Source organism: Heteronotia binoei, chromosome 9 (assembly GCF_032191835.1).
Source record: "Heteronotia binoei isolate CCM8104 ecotype False Entrance Well chromosome 9, APGP_CSIRO_Hbin_v1, whole genome shotgun sequence".
NCBI lineage: Eukaryota > Metazoa > Chordata > Lepidosauria > Squamata > Gekkonidae > Heteronotia > Heteronotia binoei.
Window position 1 is genome coordinate 104397173 of NC_083231.1, and position 12213 is coordinate 104409385.

The window sequence follows — 12213 nt, forward strand, 5'->3', positions numbered from 1 at the left end:
AAATTGAAAAGCACAGAATAGCTTATTACTTGCCTTCTACATAATTAAGTGTGGTTTGGTGTGGGGTTTTTTTGTGTGAAATGAGTCGTGTAGTTTTCTATCTTTAATGGTAGAATAAGAGTGTGAACCACAGCACAAAAGTGTGATTCAGACATGAGAGGTAGACCATTTTGAGTCTCCAAGGTTTTGTTTGTGCATATAAGGATAGAACTGGGAGCAAACCAATACAGTACCAGCACTACCCAAAGGAGTCCCAGAGCAGCTTACAATCCCCTTTCCATTCCCCTCCCCACAACAGACACCCTGTGAGGTAGTTGGGGCTGAGAGAGCTCTCCTATAACTGCTCTTGAGCAGAACAAGTCTGCGAGAACTTGTGACTGACCCAAGGTCACATCAGCAGGTTCATATGGAGGAGTGGGGAATCAAACCCGGTTCTCCCAGATGAGAGTCTGGGAGACTTAACCACTACGCCAAACTGTGCTTTATCTTCCTTGTCTCATCTTGGTTGATCCAATGTTGGAGGCTGCATGGGTGGAAGGTTAGAGAGTGAGGCATTCTTTAGGTCAGTCTCAGCCAATTTAGTCAGAAGTAACAGTTGCTAGAAGGAAGCTATATTTTGCCTTTTCATAACATTTTGAAAAAAAATTTGCTGGAGTTTTAAGATTTTCTGTGGTATCTATATTTATTATTTGCAATGAATTGTTTTATTTTGCTTTGTAATGCTTTGAAATGACCACAGTATATTTTGGTGAGGATTCCAGTATATGATTTAGTACACCTTTTACCCTACGTTTGTTTAAAACTTTCTTGAACTGCCAGAAGCATCTCTACAGGATAAAGTCTGTAGCATCATTGACAGTGAGTGGTCCAGTTCTTTTCACACACACCAGTGATATGATGGTGTTCGTACCAACGCTCAGCCTGCCTTGATGTGGGACTTGCATGAGATCTGAAAGAAATCGTCTAGCACATAATTCCCTTTTGACTTTCATCCTTAGCACATTATCTTCAGATGCTGCCTCTTGAGAGCTATTGGTTTTATTTCCTGCGAAAGTGTCCTGTTTGAAAGATAGTTTCACCTCTTGAGTTGATCGGTCTTTTTAAAAAGTGAGGTGTGGGGGAAGAGAGAAGGCAGTAAACTGTATCCCGCTGTCCCTTTCTGCGTGAGAAGGTATCTCTGGTCCTTACAAGTGAGTAGGAAGTGGGTACACTTTACCAAGAGCCTGCCTAGGCTGCAAGCCCATGAGACCCAGCGTGGTATCGTGGTTAAGAGTGTCAGTGTAATATTGGGCAACCCAAGATCAAATCCCCACTCAAACCCTGGAAGCTTGCTGGGTGAACTTGGGCCAATCACACTCTTTCAGCCTGACCTGCCTCATAGGGTTGCCAAGTCCAACCCCAGAAATATCTGGGGGCTTTGGGGGTGGAGCCAGGAGACACTGAGGTGGAGCTAGGGGGAGGGGGGGAAACGGCGCCGGGGAGTGTGGCGAGCCGCCCCGTCTCGGAGCGGGCGACGCCGCTGCGCAGCTGCCGCCTCTTCTCCGCTCGCCGTGGCTGCTCCTCCGAGATGGGCTCAGCCTGAGCCCATTTCTGAGGAGCAGCCACGGCGAGTGGAGAAGAGGCGGCAGCGGTGCGGCGGCCTCGCCCGCTCCGCCTCTGAGGTGGAATCGGAGGGGGGGGTGGAGGCGGGCCAGGGCCGTGGTGAGCTGCGAGTCCGGGTCCTAGAAGGGCCCGGATTCGCAGCTCGCCATGCTCCTGGCCTCCCTCGCCCTCTCCTGCGCTGCTGCCGCCTCTTGGCTGCTCCTCTGAGATGGGCTCAGCCGGGGCCCATCTCAGAGGAGCAGCTGCGGTGGGCAGGGAGGGGGCGGCAGTGGCGTGGCACGGCGGCCTCGCCCACTCCGGGATGGGGCGGCTTGCCATACTCCCCGGCGCTGTTTCCTCCCCCTCCCCCCGCTTCTGTTTTTTTGGGGAGCGGGGGAAGAGGGTGGAAATCCTGGGGTCCCCCGCCAGGGCGGGATGGTTGGGAAGCCTACTGCCTCACAGGGTTGTTGCTAGGGTAAAATGGAGAAGAAGAGAGTGTTGTAAGCTGCTTTGGGCCTCCCTTTGGGAGGAAGGCAGTGTACAAATGAATTAAATACTGTGCCACCTTAGACTCCCTTTGCTAGGAGGCAAGGTAAGGTGGATTATAAATGGTCTCCAGAAGAATATATTATATGGTTTTTATGATATTTCAGACTTACTAAACAAAAAAATCAGTTTTATTTCTGAACTTGTACACATGGCACGGGAGCTGGAATTCTGGCCCACTTTAATATGCTTTACATGGGATTGCTTCTGAAAATTATCCAGGAGCGCTTCAGCCAGTCCAAATCATGACTGCTAAGTAAGATTACTGTCATGGGGTGGATATAGGAATCTTGCCACTCCCATGTTGAAATAGTTGCACTGACAGCTTCTTTGTTCCTGGACACAGTTCAAAAGTCCAGGTCTGCTCTTTCCTGGCCCATTTCAACTTACTGTTATACCACTCTGGGCACCAGGTAAACTTTTAGAGCATTTCTGTTGAGACAGCCTTTCACCCTCTCTTGCAGTATTTAATAGGGGAAGGGGCTGTAGCTCAGAGGTGGAACATCAGCTTTGCATGCACAGAGTCCCAGGTTCAAGTCCCAGCATCTCCAGTTTAAAAGAGCAGGTGTGAAAGACTATGACCTGAGGCTCCAGAGAGCTGCTTGCTAGTCTTGGGTAGATAATCCTGAGCTTGATGGACCAATGGTCCAGTTCAGTAGACAGCAACTTCACATGCACGTGTTCATGTAGTTTTCTACATTTTAAAGCCCTAGATAGGGCATTTTAAAGCTGTTGAGTTGTCTGTTTATAGAATGTTTTTATTGTATTTTATTGTTTTATCAAATGTTGTACTCCGCCCTGAGCCCTACGGGGAATGGGTGGATAGAGATATACTAAAATAAATAAAATAAAAATAGATAGCTGAAGGTCAGAGTACCTAGAGGACTGTCTCGCCACCACTTAAAATCCTGATCTCAAGCTTTGCCTTCTCGGTGGTGGCACCCGATCTCTGGAATGCCCTCCCCCTTATGGCTTGCCTGGTCACCTACCTTGCTGTCTTTTAGGCACTAAACTGAAACATTCCTGTTTCCCCAGGACTCCCTTTTAAGGTTGTCTTATCCTAGTGTAGTAGTTGTACCACAGTTGTCTAGATTGCTTTTATTATTGTTGATTTTTTTTTTTTAAAAATGTTAGCTCTCCAAGATCTCTGGAGAGGTAGCATACAAATGCACAAACTGAATAAAAGTTACAGATTTATGCCAGGCTCACAGAAGTGAACCCATCATGCATGAGAGACAGGAGTGGAGACTAATATTTGATGAAATAATCTGTTCAAGCCCCTTCTGCATTTATTAACAAGCTGAGTCACATTGTTTGACCAAGTATATTTCCCCCCCTAAAAGTCTTCAGGTTTCTGAAGATTCTCTGTCTGGTGATAATCTTTTTTAATACATTGGTCTACTAAAATGCACAAAGGTTTCATTTCAGTTACCCTATTAAGCTCAGTAATTGAAATGGGGTTAATTTTAAATCTAGAAATAAAGTAGATTAAAAGTACACACACACACACACACACAGGAATTTGTTGTTCAGTCGCACAGTTGAGTCCGACTCTTTGCGACCCCAAGGACAAAGTCACGCTAGGCCCTCCTGTCTTCCACCATCCTCCAAAGTCTGCTCAAATTTGTGTTTGTTACATCAGTAACACTGTCAAGCCATCTCATCTTCTGCCATCCCCTTCTTCTTTTATGGCCTGACTTGAAACCTTTGGGCAAATGAGTCAATTATTAAAGGTAATTGAAATGAAATCTTTGTGCAGTTTGGCAGACTAATGTATTTAAAAAGCCTATTTTACATTGTACTGAATTCATGTTGGGGAGACAGTATCTCCGTAGACACTTAGTCTAAATAAGTTCTAGGACAGGGGTGGTCAAACTGCGACTTGTGTCGCTCTTGAAGCCCCCACTGCCCCATTGGCCAGCTCAAAGAAGGCATTTTTCTCTTTAAGTCACTTCTCCAAACCAAGCCAGCTGGCAGCTTAGAGAATGCATTGAAAGTTAAAGTTGCTTTCTTTTCACCTCTTCTCCCTCCCTCCCTCCCTCCCACATCTGACTTTCATGTCTTGCAGCTCTCAAACATCTGACATTTATTCTATGTGGTTCTTTCATTAAGCAAGTTTGGCCACCCGTCTTCTAGGACCGTTAGTGTCAGGTGCACAGGGGTCTGCAGCCTTTGTGAGCCTGAGGACACTTATGGAATTCTGAGGTGAGGTGGTGGAGACAGTCACAAAATGACTGCTTCAGGAGGTGGAGCCCCCCCCCCCGAGGAAACCTAAGTGCAGGAGAGAAGAGGGATAATTTTAAACATTACACTGAGAAAGAGGAGTGTCAGCAAATTAAACCAAAACTGTGGTGGCAACCGCCACTGAAATCACATGATGAGCCCAGCTAATTGGATTTCCAGTGGCTAGTCAGAAATCCTGCTGAGCAGGTAGCCCACTCGGTTCCACCCACCTTCTGAAAAGTTTTGGTGAATGCTGGGAAAGTTGTTGGTGGGCGTCATGGCACCTACAAATCACCATGTTGGGGAACCCTGCTTTCACATATTGTATATGTTGCTGAATATTCAGAAGATTCTTTTGACTAACATATGGATCCCGGTACTCATGTATTTTCCTTGCACTGTTTTTCATTTGAGACAGATTTGTCCTCCTTTCAGCTTTGTTTTATCTGCTTTGCCACCTGAAAATTATGCAGTCTGTTTATTATAATATTCTGTCCTTTTATCCAGCAGAATGAAGCTCAAAGAGATAGATCGCACTGCTATGCAGGCTTGGAGTCCAGCCCAGCATCATCCTATTTACCTGGCCACAGGTAAGCTGTAAAAAGTTAACAGAATACTAATGTAAGGTGCTCTTATGCATTATTTATGCTTCAGCAGCTGTTATTGTTTTATACTTTTTATCTGCTATGGATTTCTTATGATTATTGCTGCATTTTTATTATAGTTAATTATCATTTTAATAATAATTGTTTACTGCTGTTTAAGATTTCATGTCATGTCATATTGTATTTTATTGTCTTTTAATGGAAAGGTGGAATAGAAATCTGAACAAGCAAGGGCCTGTTAATATTTATTCAATTACAAAAATGATTTGTAACATGTTTGGTAGCAGCTGGTTGGGATCTGGCCATCTAGAAATTTGGTAGTGCCATACATGAATTTCAGATGTTCAGACCTGCTGGCTTGGCACTGAGGAAGTTTTAATACTTCTTGAACCCTGATAAAGGCTCACAGTCCTGAAGTTGAAAGACTGCGGTGCAGAAAGTCACAATTGACTCTCTGAGCAAAACGAGAACAAAACTGTTTCCTGTTTTGTTTCACCTGATTTCTCTGAGTGCTCAGTTGCCCTAAATAAGAGCAAAGACTTGCCTTGCTAGATCCAATCAATGTCTGCCTTAGTCAGCATTTTCAACAGTAGCTAGGGGGTGGCCAGACTTGCTTAACGTAAGAGCCACATAGCATAAACATCAGTTATATGAGAGCCACAAGATTTGAACGTCAGATGTTTGAGAGCTCCAAGACATGCCCATCTGAGAGCTGCAAGGAAGGAAGGAAAGAAGGCAGGCAGGCAGGCAAACAGTTGGGGGAAAGAGGTAGAAAGAAAACAACTTTAAATGCATTCTCCAAACCAGCCAACGAGGCAGTGAGAGCCACGCAATATGTGTGGAGCCACATGTGGCTCCAGAGCCACAGTTTGGCCACCCCTGAGCTAGGCAGATGCTTCTGGGCACCTCCAAGCAGCCTGTGAAAGTGACCACCTTTCCTATTTGTCCCTGGCATTTGGTATTCAGGGGTATACTGCCTCTGAACATGGAAGTTCCATTTCTTTTCATGGCTAATACAGCAATACTCCATGGATTTGTTTTAATCCTTCCTTTTTAAAAAAAAGACAAAGAACCATCTACAAGGATGTATTACAACTTCTGAGGGAGCCATGCAGTAGAATATGTCATGCAGCCATCACAAAGTGCACAAATTTTATTTGACAGAGCCAGAAGGTCTGAGCAGTGCTTACTGAGACAGGCTGTTGCCCGTCTTGACATGTGAGCTGTACACTCACACATGAAGCTGCCTTATACTGAAGGAGACCACTGATCCATCAAGGTCAGCCTTGTCTACTCAGACTGGCAGCGGCTCTCCAAGGTCTCAGCTCGAAGTCTTTCACATAACCTGGTCCTTTTTAACAGGAGAAGCTGGGGATTGAATCTGGGATCTTCAGTATGCAAAGCAGTGAGCCACACCCCATCTCCATACCCACAACACACAATATTCTTTACCTATAAGATTAGAATAATTCATAAGAGAGGGTCAGCATCGTTGCAAGTGATAAAGCGTGTTCTGAAATGCTAGAGAGATCCAAAATCTCATGTTTTTTTTTAAGAAAGGAGGGGAACCCAAAAATAAAATCTTTGTGTTTCTATTTAAATGTGAATAATTATTTTGGCATTCAAATGTGACTGTGACTCTAGAGTATGTGTTTATACATTTCTGCACAGGCACATCTGCTCAGCAGCTGGATGCGACCTTCAGCACCAATGCTTCACTGGAAATATTTGAACTGGACTTGACTGACCCTTCACTGGATATGAAGTCCTGTGCCACTTATTCCTCCGCTCACAGGTATAAACTCAAATTTTAAAGAAGGTTGGCCTCCTTCATGATACAAGCAGCAGCTGCAGAGATCTGGAGGCTGCTTCTGCTTTTGCTGCAATGATGCAAGTACCCCTTAGTAACCTGAATTCATAGGCTGGCATGCATGGACCTGTATAGATCTATGGTGCGGTCTCATTTGGAATACTGTGTACAGTTCTGGTCACCGTGTCTTCAAAAGGAGATTGCAGAGCTGGGAAAAGTGCAGAGGAGGGCAACCATGATGATTAAGGGAGCTAGAGCATCTTCCCTATGAGGAAAGGCTAATGAGTCCAGGACTTTTCAGTTTAGAAAAGAGACAAACTAAGGGAGGACATAAAAGAGGTTTACAAATTTATGCATGGGATGGAGAGAGCTGGCAATGAATTTTTTCTCCCTCTCCCAAACTACTAGAACTCAAGTGAATCTAATGGACAGCAGGTTTAGAAAGGACCAAAGGAAATACTACTTTACACAGAGAGTTATTAAAATGTGGAATTCGCTGCCAGAGGATGTAGTGTTCCTGTTTATTCCACAAGAATAAACAGCTTTAAAAGGGGATTAGATAGATTCATGAAGGATAAGTCTTTCCATGGCTACTAGCTCTGGTGATGGAAGGGAACCTCCACATTCAGAGGCGCTGGTCCTCTGAATCCTACAGCCAGGAGGCAATGTCAGGGGAAGGCCTCTATGCCCTGTTGTTGGCCCTCCAGAGGTACTGGTTGGCCACTGTATGAGACAGGATGCTGGACTAGATGGACCTCTGGTCTGATTCAGCAGGGCTTTTCTTATGTTCTTACAACGTGTGTGGGGTTGTCCTTGCTCATAAACATTGGGCTGCGCTCTCTATTTAGACAGATAATCCCCAACATTTCTGTACCTTCTGTTGTTTTCTGGAGTCCTATGTAAGTTGACAAAGGAGGAGGAACTTGGACCGTAAGCCTTTTAAATTGTTCTCATGCTAAGCTAACAGCAGCTGCTTTTCATGACTAAACAGCTTTGGCAATGCAAGCAAAACATGCTTTTCCTAGCGTGGCGAAGGAGCTGAGAAATTTCCACTGACGTTGGACTAAGTCCATGAATCTTTTATAGTAGATACAATGTCAACAGGAGACATCGTGCTTCCATTGATCACGATTCATTCTGCCACTGGAGGTGCCAAGACTTCTGAGACTCTGTTGTATCAAATTATATTTATTGACATAAGCAGGTCAGACTTTTCCCTCTCATGATCTAATCCAAATTCAATGTATAATCCTATGAAAATCTAAACTTGTTTGAACTGTTGGGCTTACTGGCCTGCCCCGCTTCTTTCTTTATCCTCGGCATCCCTTTGAAGTAGAGTATGGCTGAGCATCTTAAGACCAGCCAGTTTTTCCATGACAGGTTAAAATGATGGAGAGGAGAATGATGTAAACTGCTTTGGGTTCCCGCTGGGGAGAAAGGTGAGGTATAAATGGATTAAATAAAAATGAATTCATTAGCAGAGACTGAGGGGAGGAATACTGTTTCTTCATGTAATAGATTCTCTCTGCCGCTCCCCCATTCATCTTGCAGATATCACAAACTGATATGGGGCCCTCACAAGATGGACCCCGACGGGAATCTTTCAGGCGTGCTCATTGCAGGTGGCGAAAATGGAAACATCATCTTGTATGATCCGGCTAAAATAATAGCCGGTGACAGCGAAGTTGTGATTGCACAGAAGGACAAACACACGGGGCCTGTGAGAGCTCTGGATGTCAACATATTCCAGGTTAGGTTTTCGTGTATCATGTTTGCTGTATGTGAATACTGCCATATAAAGCACTCTTTATCCCTGACTGATGCATCTATAGGAGGTGATTTTGTATTGTGGTTTTAAGGTTACAATTGTGTTAATTTTCTTCAAAGTTATATTTTATGCTTTATACCAGGAGTCTCCAATATTGTCCCGGTGGATGCCATTTTACCCACAGATGCCTTTCCTGGTGCCTTCCAGGAAAGTGGACTTTAGAAAGTGGACAAGGCCAGTGGCAATTGGAGATTTGATTGGCTTTGCAGATTTACTTTGGAAGCACAGTGCAAGGGTTTTCGCTATGTAACTGGGGGAATGTGGTGGGACGGAGTTCTGGAACCTTGGTGGAAACAAAATTCTCAAAAATTTAAAAGAGGCACCCATATGTTTTGCCTTCATTTCCCTCTTGAGATTTCTGGCACCTTTTTTTACAGGAAAAAAGCTCTGGACTGAAGGTAGCTCAGGGTAGCCGTTTTGTGGCTGAATCTACCTGCAGTGACCATTTTGTAGCTGCCTCCATAGTGCCTTGTCCAGGTCCAAAGGTGCCCACAGGCTCAAAGGGTTGGGAACCCCTGTTTTGTTCATTGCATTGGGATTGTGGAATAAGTGGAAGGGCAGCTTTATAAATAGCATGCTTGGCATTAGTACCATTTTACATGTGGGAAACAGAAGCTTTTTTGATATGAATGGAGTAAGGCTACCAAGTATATTTGTGGAAAAATTGCGATTGGTCCACTAGAGCATTCTGACTGCATACTGATGTTCTCAAAAGAAACACTGGCATATTCATTCATCTGTACTCTTTTACTCTCTTTGTGTTATGCGTCTTGTGCTATTTCCAGATTATTGTTTTTATGATATTTCTGTGGCAGTCCCCCCCCCCCCCCCCCACCATCCCGATTTTCTTAAGTAACTTGTTGTGTTCTTGTTGATTTGAAATAGAAGCTCTGGAAATAGAAATGAAAGTTTCTGGAGGGGTATTGGAGGTGAAAAATTAACGCTAAGGTCTGATTATGACCAATGTTCCCTGTAAGCTGCGGAGCCTTGTGAGCAAAAATTCTACTTTGTGAGCTGATGGTATTGAAGTTGTGAGCTACTGTATAAATTATTATGCTCTGGGGTCATCCTTCCTGAGCTAAGACAAAAATGTGTGAGCTGGAGGCTAAAAATCTGTGAGCTAGCTCGCACTAACTCAGCTTAGAGGGAACACTGATTAGGACTAATATACGTGATTCATCATCCAGGTTCTGCACAATGCTTTTAATGTTTCAGAGGGTAGAAGAATATGATGATGATATTGGATTTATATCCCGCCCTCAACTCTGAATCTCAGAGTGGCTCACAATCTCCTTTATCTTCCTCCCCCACAACAGACACCCTGTGAGGTAGGTGGGGCTGAGAGAGCTCTCACAGAAGCTGCCCTTTCAAGGACAACTCTCCAAGAGCTCTAGCTGACCCAAGGCCATTCCAGCAGCTGCAAGTGGAGGAGTGGGGGATCAAACCTAGTTCTCCCAGATAAGAGTCCGCGAACTTAACCACTACACCAAACTGGCTTAGCCATGTTGGCCTTGCAGTAGAACAGGTAGAGTCAAGTCCAGAAGCACCTTAGAAAGCGACAAGATTTGGGGGAGTTATGAGCTTTCAAGAGACTCCAAGCTCTCTGACCAAGGGACCTTTGACTCTCAAAAGTTCCTAGTCAGAAAATCTTGTTGGTCTGTAAGGTGCTCCTGGACTCGAATCTAGCTCTCTCTTTTAATGTGTGAACTTAGCCAGCAGTGGCTGGCTCTCTACTTAGCACTGTGCATTTGGGCAGGTGGGAAAGAAGCTGCTGATTTGCATTCTTAATTGCATGCTAAAATCTCCACTCTTTTTCTTGTTTTTAGCAGTTCAGTGGGTGCTGATCCCTAAAGAATGCTTTTGCATAACAGTATTTAAGAAATTGTTGTTTTCAGATGCAGGACTTTTGAATTAAACTTTGAAAAATGTTGGGTGAAGGGATTTACAGCCAAGGACCAGAGCAAATTTTTTTTGTTATATCCCCCCCCCCCTTTTGATTATTTTAGCATTTGACGCATCACAACTTCAGACCAGATATCTGAAGCAGTGACTCACAAAAACTCCTACCCTACCACCAATTTTGTTAGTCTTTAAGGAGCTACCAGACTCTTTGTCTGCCTGTAGCAGTAGAAAAGGCTAACATGGCTACCCATCCTGATTGGGCTTCAGACCTGTTTCTAAAATCATAAGGTCTCAGTGCTTCTCTCTGTAGAGAAGTCAGTGTGTAAACGCTTCTAACGCATCCCTGCATATAAAAGCCTGTATGTCCTTTTGAATCTGCACAGTCTCGGCTGTCATGTCTGCAGCCTCTTCTCTCAAGCACCTCTGAAAAAGGAGTCCTGTTTTGGTCTGGCTCTTTGCTGTGTTTGTGAATTCTTGGCTAAATCTTAGGACCGAAAGAATTCCTGTCCCATATTAGTTGCTTTGAAATAGAAGCAATGTTTTACTTGGTATAAATAGTTGCAGGATTTCTAGCTTTGGCCCTTCCATGCTTAGGAGGGCTGCTCTCAGGGAATTCTCTAACCTCCAGAGGGATAATATGTCATTTTTTTTCCTGTTACAGACAAACTTAGTTGCCTCAGGAGCAAATGAGTCTGAGATCTACATCTGGGACTTGAACAACTTTGCGACACCAATGACACCGGGAGCCAAGACACAGGTACAGGTTGTATGCTTTGCCTAAGAGTGAAAAAACATTTAGTAATGGGTAGAGTAATGTGTATGTGATTGCAGTCAGAATAAGTACACATTTCCCAAAACTCATTGTGCAGGAGAATTTTTCCCCCCTTTTTTGTCAAACATCCACTTGTCTGATGATGCTCCTATAATGGACTTGGAGATTTCTTAGGCAGCTCATGAGAGGGAGGGCAGGAAGGGTTGCAACAGTGCTTAGTTCTCGTGGCCCTTTCTTACACGCCCAGGGAAATGCTGATTGCCACTTTGGGGTCAGGCAGCAATTTATCTCCCAGCCAGATTAGCAAAGGATCCTGGAGGTTTTTGCCATCTTCTAGACGTGGAGCAGGGGCCGCTGGGGATGTGGGTGTGGGGGAAGGCATTTGTGAAGTTCCTGCATGTGCAGAGGTTTGGATTAGATGACCCTGGAGGTCTCCTCCAATCCTTTGATTCTAGTAATTTACTAACTACGTTAATTTGTAAATGCAGTAAGATTTTTTTAAAAGTTCGGATGCTGGAGGAATGAATTGGTTTAGCAGGAAGTTTCCTACCAACAACAGCCTGCTTTACCATTTGGATGAAGCAGGTTGAAATTGTATGAAGTGGTAGGGGTATTTATTCTTTTGATTTATTTGAAATATTTATATGCTTTTTTATCACAGGACTCAAGGCAGCTAACATTGTAATCACCCTCAATCCAGATACATTATGACATCCATTACTGACACCCCTGTTGTTGTTGTTTTTTTACAAAACTTCAGCTGGCACCCAGTCCCTTTCTAGGCACCACTCGAGCTTCAAAAGCTTGTTTTGACAATTGCAGAAAATCTCAGTTGATCTTTTTTGTTTGTGGGGGAGGAGGGGTTTGCTACTACACTGCCAAGAACATCTACTAAGACCAAACTCAGAAAAGCTGGCAGCCTGCAAGCCAAAGTGGCAAGCATCCT

General features: G+C 44.2%; 1 protein-coding gene across 10 annotated transcripts in view; it reads left to right on the forward strand.

The window, feature by feature from the left end:
• The window catches only part of SEC31A (SEC31 homolog A, COPII coat complex component), a 79653-nt gene that overhangs the window by 4483 nt on the left and 62957 nt on the right, over positions 1-12213 (forward strand). For all 10 annotated transcript variants that reach the window (XM_060247121.1, XM_060247122.1, XM_060247127.1 and 7 more), the window contains exons 2-5: positions 4858-4940; positions 6627-6750; positions 8317-8515; positions 11157-11252. In XM_060247121.1, the coding sequence (XP_060103104.1) occupies positions 4862-4940; positions 6627-6750; positions 8317-8515; positions 11157-11252 (498 nt within the window). In that variant the 5' untranslated portion in view covers positions 4858-4861. The remainder of the gene's footprint in view (positions 1-4857; positions 4941-6626; positions 6751-8316; positions 8516-11156; positions 11253-12213) is intronic.